This window comes from Hipposideros armiger, unplaced genomic scaffold (assembly GCF_001890085.2).
Source record: "Hipposideros armiger isolate ML-2016 unplaced genomic scaffold, ASM189008v1 scaffold_284, whole genome shotgun sequence".
Classification (NCBI taxonomy): Eukaryota; Metazoa; Chordata; class Mammalia; order Chiroptera; family Hipposideridae; genus Hipposideros; species Hipposideros armiger.
Genome location: NW_017731634.1, coordinates 320,371 through 339,857, shown reverse-complemented (window position 1 = coordinate 339,857; position 19,487 = coordinate 320,371). Strand labels below are relative to the sequence as shown.

At 58.6% G+C, this 19,487-nt stretch overlaps 1 protein-coding gene across 3 annotated transcripts in view; it reads left to right on the top strand.

Annotated features, from left to right (window-relative positions):
• PRDM16 (PR/SET domain 16) overlaps positions 1-19,487 on the top strand; it is a 286,551-nt gene that overhangs the window by 237,047 nt on the left and 30,017 nt on the right. For all 3 annotated transcript variants that reach the window (XM_019658562.1, XM_019658561.1, XM_019658563.1), the window contains 3 exons: positions 3,587-3,721; positions 12,898-13,000; positions 18,822-19,029. In XM_019658562.1, the coding sequence (XP_019514107.1) occupies positions 3,587-3,721; positions 12,898-13,000; positions 18,822-19,029 (446 nt within the window). The remainder of the gene's footprint in view (positions 1-3,586; positions 3,722-12,897; positions 13,001-18,821; positions 19,030-19,487) is intronic.

Below are 19,487 nucleotides of genomic sequence, written 5' to 3'. Positions count from 1 at the left end.
TCAGTGCTTGGTCATTTCAGCACCGAGCCCCATAATAGCTCACCCAGACAGAGGTGTTTCCAGACTGCCTCCCCCACCTCCTTCCGTCACAAGAATGGCCTTTCTGTTCCAGCTCCGCGGGCTCCATAAACCGTAACCATGGCGTGTGCGCACGTGCACATGTGCCGAGGGACAGAAGGGACCCACATGGCTTTGTGGCTGGGGCTCGTGGGTCAGGTGCTTAAAGAAGGGGCCAGGGTGACAGGAGCAGACCATGCCCCGGTTCCCGCCCACTGTTGGAAGTGGACACCGTGCCAGGGCTTCTGGGGAGCCACATGACAGCCACCGGACGCAGGGACCGGGAGGGCAGCCTCGGGCCGCTCCGTCCTCGCTCACTCGGAATCCATTAGGCGAGCTGACGACAGATGCCTTGGCATCCCCGCTGCGGGCTCATCCCGGACGGGCCAGCGGCTGGCCGTGCCCGTGCAGCACGGAGAGCCCACAGATGAGAAGGGCAGGAAACCTCAAATGATGTGCAAAAAAATTGTCAAGGTTAAGGGAATTTTTCCATCCCTTTGCTTCATAAGTCAGCATTTGTGATGGGGTGATTTGCAAGCTGGGGAGCTGCGGGGGGGATGTGGGGTGGGGGGGCTGTGAGGCCGAGGAGAGGGAGCGGGCAGCAGGGCAGCTTCCTGTCGAGGCACCGGGCTTCCCAGGGCTCGGCCTCCACGGCTGGAGCCAGGCTTCCGACTGGGATGAGCAGGAGAGCGGGGTTGTCTGGAGAGGGAGCCGGGGAGAGGGTCAGCAGCTCGCCTGGCACCTCTCGGAGGTAGAGCTTTCGTCTCTTTGGAAGGAAGGAATTAAACAAGACCTCCTCTGTCACCCCGGAAAGCCAGCCAGGGTGCCCACCGGCGAGGATGGCCCTCCTCTGGCCTCTAGGAGCCTCTAGGAAATAACTACCACCCCATGACCACCCACATGGACAGGGCTGGGGGACCAGGTCATCAGGGTAGAGGAGCAGGGACATTTCCTGAGAGACCGGGAAACAGAGGCTGCTGGCCAGAGAGCGGTAGCCAGGCGGGGAGGGGGCTGGAGATTGTGGCCTCGGAGCTCCAGGCCCTGCGCCCCAAGAGGGAGGCCCCAGCACAGTGCCCTGTGGGGGTGAGCAGCCAGCCGTGTGCGTGCTCGGACACACTGGAGAGAGCTGGAGACGTCTGCCCGGGCACAGGGAAGGGTCAGAACATGGGTCAGGTCCCAAGGCCTGCAGGGCTTGTCCTGCAAGGGCCTGAGGCGCGGGTGCCGGAAGGCAGGGCCTGCCCCCCAGGGCTTATTCCTAGTGATGCAGCAGGTGGACGGGGCCTCGCTCAGACATGAAGCAAGGGCTGGGGTGTGCGGTTGGATGGCGAGCCTGGAGCCTTCCAGCCGCCCTGCGTGACACAGAACCTGCAGGAACTGGGCGGCAACGGGCGTCACTGCACTCGGCCCCGCCTTTCTTCACCTCCCGCCCAGAGCAAGTCCTGCGCATGTACACACAGGGGCCAGCTGCGAGGGGAGGGGCTCCCGAGCACGTGGGACAGCAGTCAGTCAGTCCGTCTGTTCGTTATATGGTTCTTCCAGGGGCTTCTTGGGGAGACAGGCCCCAAGTCCTAGGAGGTCAAGGTGAGGCAACACCCTTGAGCCAGTGGGACCCCAGGAGAAGGCTGGCAGCACGATTGAAGTGCCAGGCTCTGTGCCGTAGATGGGGGCTGGGGGAGGGGGGTGACTGAGAGAAAGACACACACACATACACAGTGAGAGACGGGGAGACCACCCTGCCCCTGCCAGCACCCTCGGGTGCAGAGGCTGCGGGGTGGGGACCTCAGGGAGCTCCGACCCCAAGCAGTCAGCCCCTCTCCCTCTTGTGACAGAAGACGGCAGTGGGGCAGGTGCCACTGACCACAGGCTTTGCTGGGGGGTCTCCTTTTGCAGCAGGTTTCCTACAGTTGGGGTGGGAGGTGGAAGGAGGGGGCCCTGCGGGGCCTTGGGGTGGGGAGGGGCCCTCCCTCTGCAGCCAGCCCACGGGGCTCCTTCACCGCCTGGCCTCCTGAGGGGCTGGACTCCCGCAGCTGAGGACTCAGACTGAGTTTCTCTGCTGCCACACTGTCCCCTCCTCCCTGTCCCCACCTGCCCTTCTCTTGTCCCCGTCCTGCCCAGACCCTCTGGATTCTGTCCTCTCTTTCAGAATTAGGCCCTTTTGTTTAAAGTCCCCCCAAAATGAAGAATTCTCGGAACTGAGGCCTCTTGGCTCACAGCCCCTTTCCAGATCAGCCTCCAGAGGTGTCAGCAAAGCTGGGCCTAGTGTATCACTCAGAGACTTGTCATTCAGAGGAGAAGCTGCCATGGACTCCAGGAGGGGCTGTGGGGTGTGGATGCACAGACGGACTAGAGCCAGGTTCTGTGTCTCCCACAGCAAAGTAGCCGGCCCCCCAAACCTCTGGTTCCTGGTTCACTCACAGGCCATTTAGAAAGTGTCCGTGGATATTTGCAGAGCATCTGAACTGTTTAGCAAGCACCCTGATTCTCTGGCCGGAGATGGCTTCTCCAGGCCCCGAGGGACTGCCTCCGTCCCTTCCCAGCTCCTAACAGGGCGGGCAGGGCAACCTCCAGGGAGTGGAGGCCATGTGCCCGGACTCGGCCGCCTGTTTTTGCTGGGACAGGTCACTGCCCCCTGCCCGGACTTCACTGGTTCCTCCTGATGCCCTCCTCCCGTCACCCCTGCCCACCAGGACCTCAGTGTGCTGGTCCCTAAGCCCCTTCCTCCCGCACGCTCTGGCCGAGCTGGGACACCCTGAACACTTGCCCCAGACACTGCTGCTCCTGTGGCTCTGGCTAGGACCCCAGGCCAGCGCAGAACAGAGCAGGCGGGAGGCGGGACTCAGCCGCAGCTTCTGTTCAGGGTCCAGCAGGGCTCGGGAGCCCCTCTCTCAGCCGGGACAGCAGTCAGGTCCCCTCGTGAAGGAGCTCAGAGGTGAGCCCAGCTTCTGCCGGGTGGGCGCATTTTCAAGAGGAGCCTGAGCAGCAACAAAGGGCCTGAAGCCAGGAGGGGCTGCGTGGCCCCCGCGGGCACATGAGGGAGGCCCCCGTCTGCAGGCTGCGGGAGTCAGATGGCACTTCCCACTTTTAGAAAACAAAATGTTTCTCTTACTTTCAGGGCGCTGCGCGCCGTGGTGTGAGCATGCACGCACACACGCACACGCCCAGGCTCGTGTGCAGCCACACACCCCACACCTTTACCTTCGAAAGGGTTTTCTGCAGCCCTGCACCCCAGCTCTCCTTAGCAGAGGGCTGTGTTCTGAGACACCAGTGGCTCTGCTTTCTCACACGTGGGACAGCTTTGCTGCAGAGCTTTCTGCTGGTGGCACCTTTCATTCTGGGCCAGCGATCTGCTGGGTGAGAAGAAAGAGGGCCCCCTCCCCCTGCCCTGGGCGCCTGCTGGGTGGGCCCGGGCCCTCGCTGCTGACTGGAGGGTCAGCCGACGTCCAGATGCTGGGCTGCCCGCCACCCAAACAGCCACTTTCTTGTAAGGAGGATGCCTCTGACCGTCTTGGTTTTCTTTCTTCTGGGGCAGGTCTCTGAAGACCTGGGCAGCGAGAAGTTCTGTGTGGATGCCAGTCAGGCCGGGGCCGGCAGCTGGCTCAAGTACATCCGCGTGGCGTGCTCCTGCGATGACCAGAACCTCACCATGTGTCAGATCAACGAGCAGGTAGGGGCCTCACGTGGCGGAGTTCTGTCCTGGACTTGGCCTTGGGGCCTCGGCACCAGGATGGGTAGGAGGGGGGTGCCAAAGCGAAGGGTCAGCCCGTCCTGCAGTGGGGGTTGTTGCCTGACACTTGGTCAGCGCTGAGTTTCCGAGCTCAGCGACACCCCACGAAGGCCTCATCAGAGCCTCAGTCAGTGGCTTCCCCTAGGCTAACAGGGCTTGAGAGCCCAAGATGACACTGCGCATGAAGAAAAGTGACCAGAGCACACAGGACCCAGAGCTCCAGGGCCCAGACTGCCTGTAGGCGCCGCCCCAGGGAGGCAGATAGAAAGAGCAGGCGCCAAGTGCTGGAAAACTGTCTAAATGGTGCTGTGGAGCCCAGCTCTCCAGGGGGGGTCAGCGCTGACCGGCTGGAAGGCTGAGGCACAGCCCCAGCAGCCCAGAGCCCCTGAGAACCGCTGTGGCATCCAGGCCAGCCTGCGGAGGTGACACGCTCACCGTGGGTGTCTGTGCCACCCCCCTCCCCCCGGGCTTCAGGCATCATAGGCCCTGGTTCCTCATGGCAGGCGTCCAAACCCCCGCACTGATGAGGGTGGGAGAGGCCATGCAGAGTTTCTGTGGACCAGGAAGGCAGTGTGTCCCCAGTGCTGAGAGCTGCTCAGTCGATGGCTTTAATTACAAGTTTGCAAGCAGCTCTGCAGCCAGGCCCCTCGGGCCACATTTTCACCCGGTTCCTGGGGGAGCGGGGCCCAGCCGCTTCCATGCCTGTGATATCTCAGGGTCACACATGAGATTCCATTTGCGAAAAGGATTCCATTGCTTTCAAAAATGTTTGCGGAGACCACATAACAAAGGGTACATTCTCGCGTTGCCTGTGCAAACCATTAACATCGGGTTGGAGGCTTTTGACGTTGGAGAAACGGTTTTACATTAAAAAGCACGGAAGCACACCGAAGGCGGTCCCTGGGACCCACATGAGCTAGCAGGCGACGCCCTCATCTGCTCCGTGTCCTTGGCGTGGGGCTCGGCCTGCATCCAGCGTCCTCTGAGAGACACACGCGGGTGCCCAACACGGTGAGGCTGGAGCCGCCTCTGCTGTGGGGACACTGCGGCTCGTAGTTAGAACCCAACAGTTTGAAAATAACTTTCTTTCTGATTGCAAAAAAAAATTGCAGATTTAAAGCAAAGGAATACTCATAAAAATTAGAACAGAACTTTAAAAAAAAACAAAAAAGAACTGGTCCTTCTCCAGATGGCAGCGCACTTTGAGTTAAGGCACATAGACAGCGGGCTTCCGTCACCCTTGCTTTGCGGAGAGCGTGTGTTCGAGGTTGTGGAAGCTACACCAGGGGGCCGGGACCAGGCCTGTGCTCTCGCGACACCCAGAAGAGAATCGCGAAGGATCCAGCCTTTTCAGTGAAGAAGCAGACGTGTGTTAGAACCGAACCAAAGCCCTGAAGGCGGCAGCTCTTGGAAAAGCAGACAGATGTGTACTCTTCTCAGAGAGAGGCCTGTCTTCAAACACCTTTGTTTTAGTATTAACATTTCAGAGGAGCTTTTTTTTTTCACCTCCGTGTTGGGTCCAAATGGAAGTGACTGCTTTGTCCAAACTCTCTTTCCATCGTCAGGACCAGCAGGGAGAACTATTGGGTTGTCGGAATAGTCATGATGCATTTTGCAACAAAAAACATAGAAAAATACGTCATGACTTTTCTGACAACCCGATGTTTTCAGCCGGGATGGAATAATAACCCTTAACTCCTCCTGATCCCTTTAATTTAGCCCCACGCTCAGCCCCGGCACTTACCCGCTCAGAAGCCCCGTCCCAGAGTCAGAAATACACCTGGCTGGACCCCAAAAGTAATGTCATGATTGTTTTGCACTCCTCCTCATCTTCTGGATGTTTCTCTCCAAAGCAACCTTGGGGGGGGGTTAATCATCCCTATTTTAGTAATAACTTTTTTCTAATTGCAAAAAATATTGCAGATACAAAGCAAAGGAATACTCATAAAAATCAGAACAGAACTTTCAAACTTGACAAACTCAGAGGAAACTTGGAGTGTGCATTTAAGCAAATGCAACACTGGAATGGCCCAAGCAGAGAAATTCCTGTGCCTGGAGCTTGTCCGAGGGAGAGCGGAGATCCCGCTGGGGAACACCTCCTCAGGCCGCACGGTGGTTCCTGGTGTCACCACTCAACCGAGGTTCCCCTCAGCCCACACGGCCCTCTGCTGGTGGCCGGACATCCAGCCCACACTGTGGGCACTTGGGAGCCCAGACGCTGGACAGTGCAGGCCCACAAGCACGACTGCCGGTCTGGTAGAGCCTTGTGTTCCTATGTGAGAAGATGGACATGAGACGAAGTGAACCGCGGGGCTGAAGGAACTCAGCAAGTGCCCCGACGGCTCCCGGAGAACTCCAGCATTCGGCCTCCTGGCAGTGGGAGGTGCAGTCACGGAGGGCCCGACACCCCTCCCTCCCAGGCAGCGCTGGCCTCTGGTTCCGCGTGAAATGGGCCATCTTCTCCAGAGGCTGTGCGGTCCCCATGGCTGTGGGACTGCAGGGAAGGGCTCACAGCCCCACCTCTGGGTTCTCATCTTTGCCACAAGACCCCCCCTTTTGTACCCTGTGGCTGTGAGAGGTCCCTTCTCCGGGGACTTCAGGGAGAGGTGACAACCTGCCACCCCACCCTGCTCCTCTGGTGTCCGCCTCTGGATGACGGAGCCCAGGGCAGCAGGGGCCACGCTGGGCCTTGAATTTCCCCCTGGACCTGGCCCTATCACCTAAAAGGTGATGTGGTTTGCTACCCACGTGGGGCCCACAGACGGTCCTGAGGCAACACGGGCTTAGGGCGCCTGGCTGCTGGGAACGGGAGGTCCACATCCGACAGCTGGCAGAAGCCCAGTCTGCCTCTGGGATTGTTGGGGGTGGTCAGGTCACAGCTGGAAAGCCTGGGAAGCTTTGATTCACCTTTGCAGCTTCGCATAAACAGACGGCAAGGAGCCACGGGCGCCTCGGTTCCCACCACCTTGCCTCCCCCAATCCCACTGTCCTCCAATGCCGACCCTTCTCTGCAAACTTGCGACACTTGGATCACCCCTGGGTGGTTCTTTCTCCTGCAGTTATGAGCCAGCGAGTTGGTTTGAAATGTTTCAGGAGACACAGGCACAGCCTGTTCCTGGGTTGGTTTTAGGGTTAAGAAAGAAAACAGGAGCTTGGAGATGAAGTGCCCACCGGCGGCAGGAGGGCGGGAGGAGTCTTTCCCTCTGATTCCTGCGTGGCCTCCGCAGGGCAAGGACGCTAGTGGTGAGATGTCAGGTGGCCACGGGGCTGAGGATGGCGTGACATGGTGCCAGGGTTACACGTGCTGGGGGACGTGCTCAGGGCCCCGGACCCCCAGCTGGCCGGGCATCAGGAGAGCCCACATCACCAGCACGTTGCGGGGGCCGAGTGAGGGGCCAGCCTCCCAAAGTGGAAGCAGACAAGGCTGGCCTCCTCCGCGTGTCAAACAAAGGCATTTCATTAGCAGATTAGCCGCCTGATAACCACGCAGCGCGGTGCATGAGCCAACACTGGTTTTTAATGAAAACCTGGTGCTTCCCGGGCCCAAGCGCCGCCCGTTGGCAGAGGCCGTTTTGCTTTTGCTTTCGTTTCCATGGCCCCAACACAGACCCCGTGTCTACAGGGCTGGGATCTAAACAACGGCCCCGACCTATGTCACCGTGCTCTGCCCCGTCACCGGGACAGTCCCGACTCCCTTTGCTTTCATCCCCCATGGGTTTATAATTAAAAACTGTAAGCGAATTGGCACTTTAAATGGTAGATTCCAATTAGATATGACTTTCCCCTTGAAAATGAGACGGGCAAGGGGTTCATTTGGTATTTCCTAATCAGTTCACAAAAGACTTAAAAAACATATCAAATTTGTTTTGTGTCCGAAAGCTGTCAAATTTTACAGTGCCTTCTTCAGAGTAAACTGACCCTCTTTTTGGCAAAAAACAAGATATAAATTCAACAGCACTGTCACAAGACCAGCTGTGATCACTTGTCAGAATTGATCATCTTTTCCTCCTTAATCAAATGGAATGCTTTATTGGAAGAAGCCATTTAAGAGTGATGAAGACAATTAACTGTGACCAATAATTTAGAGAGAGAGGACTAATACCCAGGTCCAAAGTGTACATCTAAGACAGAGATAAGCGTATAGATTTTTTTCTAACGTTTGAGCTGCTGGGAAGGTGACAGAAAATATAGCAGCAAAAGGTAAAGATTTCAGCACAGATTGCTTCAGCCACGCCTGGGGACGGAGGAACATGGCAAATCCCAGACAACAAGCCTTCTCTTCTGTCGACCAGAGGAGAGAATTGTCTGTGTGTCCTGGAGCCTGCGGATGGGGTCCAACCCAGAGCTGCTGTCCCCTCGATCGGCCCTGGAGAGGCAGGCGATCGGAGCAGGCCGGAGGAAGACTCCAGCAGCGAAGGCTTGGTTGAGGGCAAAGAGAAAGACAGACCTCTGCCCACCCGCACACTGCCCGGCAGGTCTTGGAACATCGCCTAGGCTGGTTTTTAAACTCTGACTGTTCAACCCGTCTGCCGGCCGCAGGGCCCCCGTGTCCACAGCCCTTCTCAGCAAGAAATGGCCCACAGTTTGGGAACAGCAAATAGTGAAGACACTTCGAAAGTCCTTGAAGCAGTGAGGCAGTGCTGGCAGCCACCTAGCCTCTTTGGGGTCCCCGATGATAAAAATGCCCAGGCATAACCTCAGACCAATGTCCTCACTCAGAAGGACAGGGAGAGGCGACTGGGCCAGGAGGGGAATCGCTTCCAGCAGTTTCCGTGGAGGCTTCAAATTCCCCTGGCTGTGAGCTGCCCTGTTGTGCAAAGCCCCTCACGAACCGAACCGCACCAGAAGCCTTCCGGAACTCAAGCACTGCTGGATTTCAAAATCCGGGATGCAGAGGGATTGCTTTTTATTTATTTATTTTTTTTAAGCTAAGCACATTGAGAGATTTCACCTTTTACTCAAACACTTCTGTAGTTTCTCAAACTGGTCAGAATGGGGGAGCAAAGATGTCCAGTTCACTCGATGACTTTCACCTTTTTGAGAAAACTGTCCCCGGGGTGGGGGGAGAGCAGTGGCCACAGCCTGCACTCTGCCCTGGCCCAGAGTCTGCGTCATCTGGTCGTTTCCACCCAGGGCAGTTGGGATGCAGGTTTTCACCCATTTGTATTTTTAAATTCTAGGGTTAAGTAGAAATAAAAAATGTGCAACTCAAGAGTTCATGTTGGAAAATAATATTTATCCTTGGGAATTGATTTGATGTTAAAAAAATAAAAAGGAAGCCTAAGGAGAAAGTATTCCAAACTGATAGCCATGTTAAATTTGAAATATTTCTTTGTCTTGAAGAACGTTGTTGGTGGAAATAATGAAGTTCGTAACAGGCCCGGGCCACGCGCGCGGCCTCTGCCCGAATCCAGCCCCCCTCGGCCGCTTCCCCGCCTTCTGTTGCGAACGTGGGCGACTCGTCCCTGTCGCCGCGTCTGTGTCTGTGTACCTGCGGGGCCCTCTCTGTGTCTGGAGGGTGACAGAGGGGAGACGGCGAGTGGGCAGGGCGCGGGGGACCCGGCTGCGCTCCCCCGTGTTCCGTGCAGTCGTTGTCGTTCCCGCGCGCGCGGGCTCTGCGGACGGAAGCGAGGACTCACTGCCGCCCGGGTCTGCGGGGCCCGGCCCGTCCCAAGCCGTTTCCAGCGGACATTTATCGGGGCCAGTAAACGCGGCTTTGGAGCGGCTGTCCCCGCCCTCCGCTCCTGAAACCGGAGGAGAACGCCAGCTCGGGCCGCGGGGCGCACACCCTGGGCCGGGCGAGGCGCGGGCGCCGCGATGCGGGCGTTTCCCTCCCGTGTCCGCGCGGCGTCTTTCCCCCGAGACGCGGACTCCCGTCCCCGCTCGTGAACACGGCCCCGCACGGCCCCCACGAGGCGAGCTTGGCCCCGGGGTCTGGTTAAGACCCGGGCGCGCACAGTGAAAGGAAGGCGACAGCCCGACTTCAGGCGTGTTTGCGGGGCCGCGGTCACCCACTAGGGCCCCGAGGACGTGGGCGCGCACGTGCGCCGCCCTGCGAGCCGGGGCGGCCGGGCCTCGGCCCACCTGCGCCCGGCCTTTGTCCCGGGAGTCGCCCGGCCCCGCCGACCGGGAACCGCGTGACGAGGCCTTCGCGCCGTGGGGGCAGGTGGTGGCGCCGGCGGCCTCCGTGCGGACCTCCGCGCGGCCGGCGAGGCGGGACCCGCAAGCCGGGGAGGGCGCGCCGACCCCCTTCCCGCCTGGCCCGCTGCTCCTGTGAGGGGCGGGGGGACCCCGGGGGTCCGTTGGACCTTGAGGGAGGGAGTCCAGCCGCCCCAGGTGCCGGGCTGGGGGTCCCGGGAGACCTGGTNCCCCGCCCCGCCCGCACCCCGCGATTAGCACTAATAGCCATTAATTCCCTCCGCGGCTCAAAGTCCAGGCGGCCCGGCCGCCGGCTCGCCGCCCTCGAGTCCTGTGCTCGCGCCCCCGCCAGGCGCGCGGGCGGCCGTCCTGTGGGTCCCGGGGCGGGCAGGGGGCCGCCGCTGCGCCCCAACGGCTCCGCGAAGCCGACGGAGCGCACTCGACCCCCGCGGGCGGCTCCGGGGAGGGCCGGTCCCCCGGAAGGCCGGGCGGCCTCGGAGGGCGCAGGAGGAGGGAGCCCCGCGGCCCTCAGAGTGGGGGTGTGGGTGTGGGTGTGGAGGGGTCTCAGGAGGTCCAGCAGCCTTCAGAGCAGGGAGGGGTGTGAGGGGCGGGGGGACCCCGGGGGTCCGTTGGACCTTGAGGGAGGGAGTCCAGCCGCCCCAGGTGCCGGGCTGGGGGTCCCGGGAGACCTGGTGGCCCCCCGAGAGGAGGGCGAGGTGGGGGGGTCCCGGGAGGCCGGGTGGCCCCCCGAGTGGGTCTGAGGGGCGAGGCGGAGGAGGCAGGCAGGCCGCACGCAGCCCCCGCCAGCCCGGCCGGAGCAGGAGCCCAGCAGCCCGGACCGCGCGGGAGGACGTGGCCGCCGGAGCCGCGCGCCGAGCCGGGACGCCAGGTCAGAGCGCGCCGCCCGCCTCAGCGTCCCGGGTCCCGGGACAGGGGGGGCGCAGGCGCGGACGGAAGCTGCGGGCGCGGCCACATTGCCCTCTAACGGGGACCCGCGGGAAGCCCTCGCGGCGGCCGCTGCAGCCCCCCCCCTTCGCGGGGGGCTCCCCGGCCCGAGCGCAGGGACGCGGCCGGCGGCGTTGGAAGTGCTGGGGGCGCGCACCGGCTGCCCGGCTCTGCTCCTGCTGGTTCGCAGCCCCGGGCGCCCGCGGGCCTCCGCACTTCCTTGGAGCTTTGGATGCACGTTGGGTGCGATTTTGAAAAATAGCAACTCAAGCCTGATTTTTTTTTTTAAACAATGATTCAGCCATTGTGTAATTTTTAGATAAAATCATACAAAACTGAAATCTTAATAACAATTGGTTTAATTACAGCAGTTAATATGGTCAGGTTTCCATTCTCCATTTTAAAATCTCACCATCATTTTACTGCCGTCCCTGAGAATAATTGCCAAACAAAATGACTAACGAGGACAGGGAAAGGGAGCTTTACCCAGCAAGGAGATGTCTGTGCCGGGCAGGTTTCCCGCCGCGGGCACTTGCGCTGTCCTGGGAATAACACCCAGGCGGGCGCTGCGGATGCAGCGAGGCTCCGTGTGTCCGGCTGAGAGCGCGCTGCTGTGGCTCTGGAGCTGGGACCGGCGCTTGTGAGAGTTCACAGCTGGACGCGGCCTGGGAAGGGGGGAGGGCCCAGCAAGTGACCGGAAGCTCAGCCTTCCAGATGTTCCCCGGGGTGGGGCAGGGAGCAAGTGAGGCGGGCAGGCCATGTGCCAGCTCCTCCCTGGGCCACCGAGTTATGTCCCCTGCTGCCGGGAAGCCTGGCCGGGTACCTGTCCTTCAGGTCCTCCATGAGGACCTCGGGGTGGGAACTGCCAGGAGAAGCCTGGCCCTGAGCCTCCCAGGACACGTGGGTCTGTCTCAGGTCTCCCAGCCAGTCCTGCGGTCGCGCCTTCAGGCTCCAGGAAGCTCCTTGGTTACTGTTCTCTGAACAGAGGCCCAAACACCCACGTGCCAGGTGATAGGAAGTAGATTGGCCCTAAAGACGCACCCTCCTGTCTGAGATTTCCAGATTTAAGCTGCAGGATGCACTGGTACAGCCCTGCTCACATGACGAGTGGCCACCCCCCTCCCAGAAGACATGTGCCCCTGGTCTCTGCAGAGGGCAGGGGGCTCCCAGGCAGGCTCTGGCAAAGACAAGGCAGGCCCAGCTCTCATGAAGTTGCCCAGGCCATTGTGGCAGTTCCCTGGGCTCCCCCAGGGGACTCATGCCATCCCGCCCTTCGGAGTTGCTAGAGTTTTCCAGATCGCAGCCACCACCTTCAGTGCAGACAGTCCTTTTCCGGGAGATTCCTCAGCAAGCGGCAGCACTGCTCAGAGGACTGAGGCTGGGCACTGCAAGTCGACCCCCTGGACCTCGGAACTGCAGAATCCATCCTGAGCTCCACCCCACCCTCCCTGTTGCCAAAGATGTCCCCCACCTCAGACCCCCAGCGGCCACTAGGCACCAAGTTTGCTGCAGGCACATGCCCCCCTCCATGTCCCCTTTCAGATGGCGTCCACGCTCACATGAGACTTGCAGCCTGAGTCCTGGTCCACAGGGCCTGTCATAAACACCGAACCGCACTCTCGACCCAAGCCCCTCTCCAGTGGCAAAGGGTGTCTTACATACACACTGACAAAAGGAATCGCCCGGGGCCTGCTCCTGATGAAAAGAGCCCCCCTTTCAATATCTCCCGCCAGGACACGCCCTGCTGGGGAACTTTGGAGCTAATTCTCACCAATTTAATTTTATACCCCCTTTAACAACCTCCAAAAGCTGGATAAAACAAATTAAAAAGGGGCTATGGTCCTTTCCAGCGTACTCTGGAAAATTCCAAAGGGGGACCTCTTTGTAGCAATTACAAGGCAGGTCAAGTGGCCGTTGGGTCTGCCTCCCCCAGGAGCAGCCCCAGCGGGTCGCAGGCTGGGTGGGCACAATGTGGCTTTCGAGGCGACAAGGATGACAACGCTTACCGTCTCTCTCTGGTTTTTCCATCCTAGATCTATTATAAAGTCATTAAGGACATTGAGCCAGGACAAGAGCTGCTGGTGCACGTGAAGGAAGGCGCCTACTCCCTGGGGACGGTGCCCCCCAGTCTGGATGGTAAGCCCCCACCAGCAGGCGCAGAGGCCTGGCTGTCCCAAGGCCTCCCGTCGCCTCATACTGCATGACGGGGGCCGGCACCCCCAGCCGCTGCCCAGACCCCAGGCCCACCGAACCAGCGCCCTCCCAGCACCTTCCCAATCTGAGCCCTTCGCCTTCTTCCTTGGTTTCTAGGAGGCCCACCCCCCAGGCCAGGAGAGGACGCCAGTCAGTATGGGGGCATGGGTGTCGTGTTGCCGGGGTAGAGTCTCGGTGGTGTTTTACAATGTGCTTATTATTATTGTTATGATGATGATGATGATGATTACTAGCAGCAGCATTGCTTGCTCTCCCCAATACTTAAACAAAAACAAAAACAGTTTAGTGGCTCGGAAACACTCGCCCTCCAAGAGAGAGCTTTGTGCCGTGGGAGAAGTTTCAGTCCCGTTTGGGAAAGGGCAGTGGCAGCATCTGTGCCCACCTGTAGTCAAAAGGAACAAGTCCAGGAAAAATGTTAAGGGACAGTGTGTCTGGTGAGAGGGAAACGCAGGGGTACAGGCGGCAGCCGCGCTGCCCGCCGGAGCTCGGAGCGCCCCTGCCACTTCTCCTCACCCAGCATCTGCGGTAGGCTCGCTTCCCTTCGCCCATCCACCCAAGTACAGCTCAGAGGAAGCGTCAGAAAGTTGCAGCCAGAGACAGACTAGGGTTTCTGAGACACAGGGTGCTTCCCTTCGTCCACATGGTTAAGCAGAGTGCCCAGTCGCCTTGGGGACCCGGAGCCGCTTTAGGTTGCAGGGAAAGTCAGTTGGAGGGGGGCTCGCGGTGCCGCGTGGGGCCCCAGAGGATTGGTCCATTAACCCCAGAGCCGCTGCTGAGCCCATGGCCTCTTCTCTTTGAATGAGACCCCACAAGTGAACAGAAAAGCAGTCTCCCCTTCCAGCCGTCTCCGACTCCTTCCGTCTTTCTGCCCCTCTCCTCCAAACACACCATAGCTTCACGGTGATCGCCATTGACTGCAGGTTTCGCTAAGGAACCACTCCGACGTCACAGCACGGAGCGGCATCGGCTGGGCAGGGAGCTGGCACTGGAATTGCCAAGAAGCCCCCGAGAACAGACCCAGAGCGTCCTGCCTTAATTTACCCTTTTCATCCCCAGCATGGCCAGCAGTTCGGCACTGGCATTTGTAGCCCGTGTCCCTGAGTTGTTCCAAAGGCAGTCGCCACAGAAGGACCATTTTACAAGCCGGATGCTATCTGTACTCCCCTCTGAAGTTTGGTTTTAATTAGGCCATCGAGAAAAGAAAAATAAATGGCTGAGATCTGGGTAGCAGGGGGATGGTCTCATTTTCCTTAAAATAATTGTGGGAAAGACCTATGAATTTAGATAACACACGAGAACGCCGAAAGATAAACCCACTTAGCTCAAGGAGTGTGCTGGACAATGGACCTCATTTGTGTAATGAAATTTCTTTCTTCCAAAAGGTTTTTAAAAACCTTGATTCCTGTCTCTCTTCCGGCCCCCAATCTTAAGTAACCTGGGTCTGTATTTTCCTAATAATTTATCAAACATTTGTGGGCTAATTGCTTTCCACACATAATAGCCCAACATCAAATATTTGACTTTTCCTACTCTCTGCTGTCAAGATCACTCCCTTGCCTCCCAACAGCCGCCCCCCCAGTTAAACTCTGAATCGCACAGAAAGAAAACGCAAAAACGTTCCTCACTAAGATAATTATCATAAAAAATCTTTTATCCCAGCCCCAGCTAAATGCAGCGGCCCCTTATCACGGCAGGAATTTGGAGTGGGCTCTCGAGCGCTTTGAGCCTCGTCTGGTAGATTAGCATGTAGATGCCACATAATTGTGTCCCCCTTGGTTCGCTGAAGCCATTAGGCACTTATTTATTTTTCTGTTGCATTCCTGCTCTGCCGTGAAAAGTTGCTGATGGGACTTCAGATAGACAAGCGAGCCGCAGATCTGACGCGCAAGACGTGGGTGGGGCTGCCACGCTGGCTTAGCTCGATTTGGGGGGAAGTTGGGCCCTGGCTCCAGCCGCATCCCCCACGCACCCCCACCCGATTTAGAGGACGACAGTGCGTTCTGAATTGCAATTCTTTGTGCTCTTGCTGGGGGCAGGGGCTTTGCCGGGGACACCGTTGAGGTGACACAGAAGGCATGGAGGCCCGGGTTTGCCAATGCACGGAGGGCACCAGGCCCTATGGTTTGGGGCTGGACGCGCTCTCGAGGCTGCAGCTTTGTGAAGAAATGCGATTCCGGCTTTCCTACCAGTGGTTCAGAGCAGAGGGGCCACTTTCCAGTTCATGGTTCCAGCGATGTTTTATTTTAACTCTTTCAATGAAGAAGGAAAAGAGTTCTCTTTCAGGAGAACTTGCTCTTGGAAGAAAATCATTTCCATTCAGATATGCTTTCCTTTGAGAACGGCTCAAAATTATTAACTTTTCCCTCTCCAAGAAAAGTGTATTGTGTCTAAAGCATATGAGGCCGACATAATAAGAGACAATACGATATGATACAATATAACATAATGCAATACAGTATGAGGTAATCCAATATAAATAACAAGAGTGTAATGTACTCTTTTAGTATTTATTAAAAATATTAAAATGCTTATGCTGGGACAAGGAAAACCACGTGGGCCATGCGCCTCCTCCCTGCCTCGTCCAGCTCACCCCAGGTGGGCACTCCGTGCCAGCCTTACCTGTGTGGAAGATGGCTGGGACACCTGTCCACACCACAGCGTGGGTGGACGAGGCTGAGACACGTCCTGTTCCCGGCTCTGTCCTTCACCCAGGGCAAACGTGGGTCCATGTGGGATGGGAGGTGTGGGAAGAGGGCAGCGTTCACCACCACGGTTGGTTCTATGACCTCCAGGCCCCCTCAAATGTCGTCAGAGTGAGAATCAGGCTGAATTTTCACTTTGAATCCAAATTCCAGATCAAAACTGGAAAAATCAGTTTGTCAGAGTTATGGATGGGTGGGGCTGGCATTTCTTCTTGTCTTTGTTTTCAAATTACAACTTCTGTGATTGTTCTTAGCTGGGTCCAGAAAGAGTAAAATACGAACTGGCATTTCTAACTTGATCGTGACGCTGGTGGGAGGGCCCATTGCAGCCTCCTGCCAGCCCAGGAAGTCAGGATGAACCCACAGGAGCAGTTTTGTGGGGTCTGAGCATCCGGCCGTGTTCTAAAACGGTGCCATTGGTGCTCAGATGTACAGGGAACCCTTTCGAAAGACAAAGAAGGCTGCAGGGGGGTCCGCAGTGCGTCCCTTGCACACCACGCGCGGCGCACGTCACTTGCGCTGGCGGGAAGTAGGGGCTCAGCTGCCCGCTTCCTGGGCAAAGGCTGCAATTACACGGCCCTGCCGTCGCACTGGGTGCCCTGGGCAAGTTATTCAATCTCTAGAGGCCTCAGTTTACCAGTTGTAAAGCAGGCGTAAGCATGGACCCCAGCTGGGTGCGCGTGGATTGATCCGGGGCTTAGATGTGTGAATGCCGTGAAGTTCTTAGGCCAGTGCCACCTTGGGTGGCAGCAGTACTCTTCACATTACCCTCACAGGAGACACTTTTCCTGCAGTCTGCACACTGGAACTCTGTGTCAAAGGCAGCGCTCTGTAGACGTCAGGGTGATGATTTTGTAACACGCACCATCCTTGCCTACTTCCCCATCCCGTGTACGTGGCTGGGGTTCCATTCTGGCCCCTGAGCACCAGCCAGAGCCTAGGTGGTGGGTTTAGTTGTAGAACCTTCTTTGCAGTCGCTCCTGAGCCGGCCACAGGCCCCACAGCTCCCTGTCCCTCTGGCCAGCTGCTCTGTGCTGGCAGGAACACGAGGGTCCTACCTGTGTTTGCAAACACTTAAGGGTCGTGATTTGGCTGCCGTCCCTGCCGCCTTCATCTGGGTCTCTGGTTTGTGTGGACCGCTATCCTTGTTACAGCTCAGCATGTGTCTGGGGTGAGTTTCAGGGGCAGTGTGACCAGAAGGTATTCCGGGCAGAGCCTGCCGAGGCCGGGAGGCCAAGGCCCCTGCCCCCACGGCCGTGGCCCTAGAGCAGGGCTGGGCACGTAACTTGATTCTCTGGACTGGGGCTGCCTGGACTTTCCCAAATGCACATGCCCCACGTGTCCCCAGGGCTCCTCTCGGCCAGCAGCCCTTCCCTGCCATCCATATATCTGCCTCTGTGCAAAGACATGAACAAAAGTCACATTTGGCAAGGCGGTGCTTGTGTTTCTGAGGGTGTCGTCCAATGCCCAGGGGCTTGGCCGAGCATCTCAGAGCCAGCTCCTGCAGGCCTCTCCCCTTGGGCTTTGGAAAGGACACAGGGGCCCACCAGTGGGAATGCCCACCAGTGCCCCACCCTGGAGCTCAGGGAAGTGTCCGGTCACGAGGAGGGGCTCTGCCTCTCCCAGCCCGCCCACCTAACCCACACTGCCCAGGCTGCACAGCTGCTCACCGCCCTTTGCAGTCTGAGACACTTATGGCGTATCTCTGACACAAGGAGGGGGCTAGAGGCAGCCCCCCTGTGTTGCCCCCATCTCCCCTGCCTCCTTGTCTCCTGCACCCCTCTGGGTCAGGCAGCGCTCAGCCCAAGTTATTAAGGCTCTACTCAGTGCTGGGCCCAGGCGCCCCTGTGTGTATGCACACGCACTCAAACATGCGTTCACACAAAAACACATATTCACACATGCGCACAAAGACACACACATACACATATGCATACACAAAGACGTGCACACTCAACACACATAACCCATGGTCAGCCATGCACACTAATGTGTACACTTAACTTGCATACAGCACATGTGCACTCACATGTGTACGCAGAAACATACACGTGTGCAAAGGAAGCACACACACGAATGTGCACACATGTCCAACACGCAGGCACACTTACATGCACACAGGGTGAAACTGTGCAAACAAATTTTCACACACATAGCCACATACAGAAGCACACGTGCACACTCACTCATGTGCACTCATGAGTGCATATGCACACCAGTACAAGCATGAGTGTGGATGCACGAAAACGCTGACACACTTGCACAAAGATGCACAGACATGGATGCCGATATGCGTGAACATTCACACTCGTGCACATTCGGTGTCACGCCCATGCACACAGCATGCACACAATCACAGCTGCACACCCGTGCACAGGAAGCACACACGTGCACACCAGTTCATTTGTGCAAGAGCTCCAGTGCGCGTTCTCTCTGCAGACCTGGGTGAGACGCAGGGCCCTCCTCGGGTGGGGGCAGGGGGACAGCGCTCTGGGGGAAAGCTGTTGTCAGGCAGCCGCTAGGCGGGAGGGGGGAGCCTGGGATGGGCCGGAGATTGTCCCCCCAGGAAATTGACAGCTCTGGCCTGATTGTTTGCCTTGGCACGCCAGTCAGGATGCCGCCTCGTAAACTTAATAATAGCTGCCCCCCCTTTAATTTGTTTGACCTTGACGCAATAATTTATGATATGCATTAGAGCTCTGTCGTCCTTTTTCTCCTAATTCATAAACAAAGCGCTTGGCCTGGCTTCCTTCTCGCTCCCGAGCGCGGGGCCTTCTCGAGCCCACAGCGGCCTCCAGAGACGCAGGAAGGGGCCCAGTGTTCTTCAGTGTTTCTTACGATGCAGACAAGGGGTCCCTGTGGTCTCCATGTCCCGCGAGGCAGCCACTCCTAGGTCCGGGATGAGGGCAGAAAGGAAGCAGGAGCCGGAACAGCCAGGCGGGGGCAGCCCCCCCAGTCTCCCTGCAAGCCCCTCACAGGCCCTGGGCTCTGGGGCAGGTCTGGGGCCCGCCCGCCCACCTCCCGACCTCTCTCTCTTGCAGAGGAGCCCACGTTCCGCTGTGACGTGTGTGACGAGCTCTTCCAGTCCAAGCTGGACCTGCGGCGCCACAAGAAGTACGCGTGCGGCGCGGCGGGGGCCGCCCTGTACGAGGGCCTGGGCGAGGAACTCAAGCCCGAGGGCCTGGGCGGCGGCGACGGGCAGGCCCACGAGTGCAAGGACTGTGAGCGGATGTTCCCCAGCAAGTTCAGGTGCCGCCCCCGCCCCGCCCTCCAGGCAGCCAGCCAGGAGCAGCTGGGAACACAGAGGGAGCCCTGAGACGGGCAGAGGCCAGCCCTTGTCCCTGACAGGCCCGGGGTCCCCTCCCGTGTGGTGCACCCCAGGGCCAGGTACCCCACCCACTCATCTGACACTGGAGACAGAGCAGGCCATGAACTGGTCATGGGAGGCTCTGACGTGAAGGCCAGGTCCCTGGTCGGAGCCTCCACCCCTGGGAGATTCACGTGTCGCCCAGGGGAGACACTGCTGGGCCTGCTGTCCTGCATCAGGCGGAGTTGGGGAGACAGAAGGGGAGGAAGTCAAGAGACGCAGGCCAGGAGACAGGCAAGGGTCAGGCCCCGGGGCCGCTTCTATGCAAAGGTCTGAAACCAGAGTGGGGCAACAGCCGTGCCCCTGTCCAGGGGTGGGTGGAGTGGCCTGGCCCTCTGGA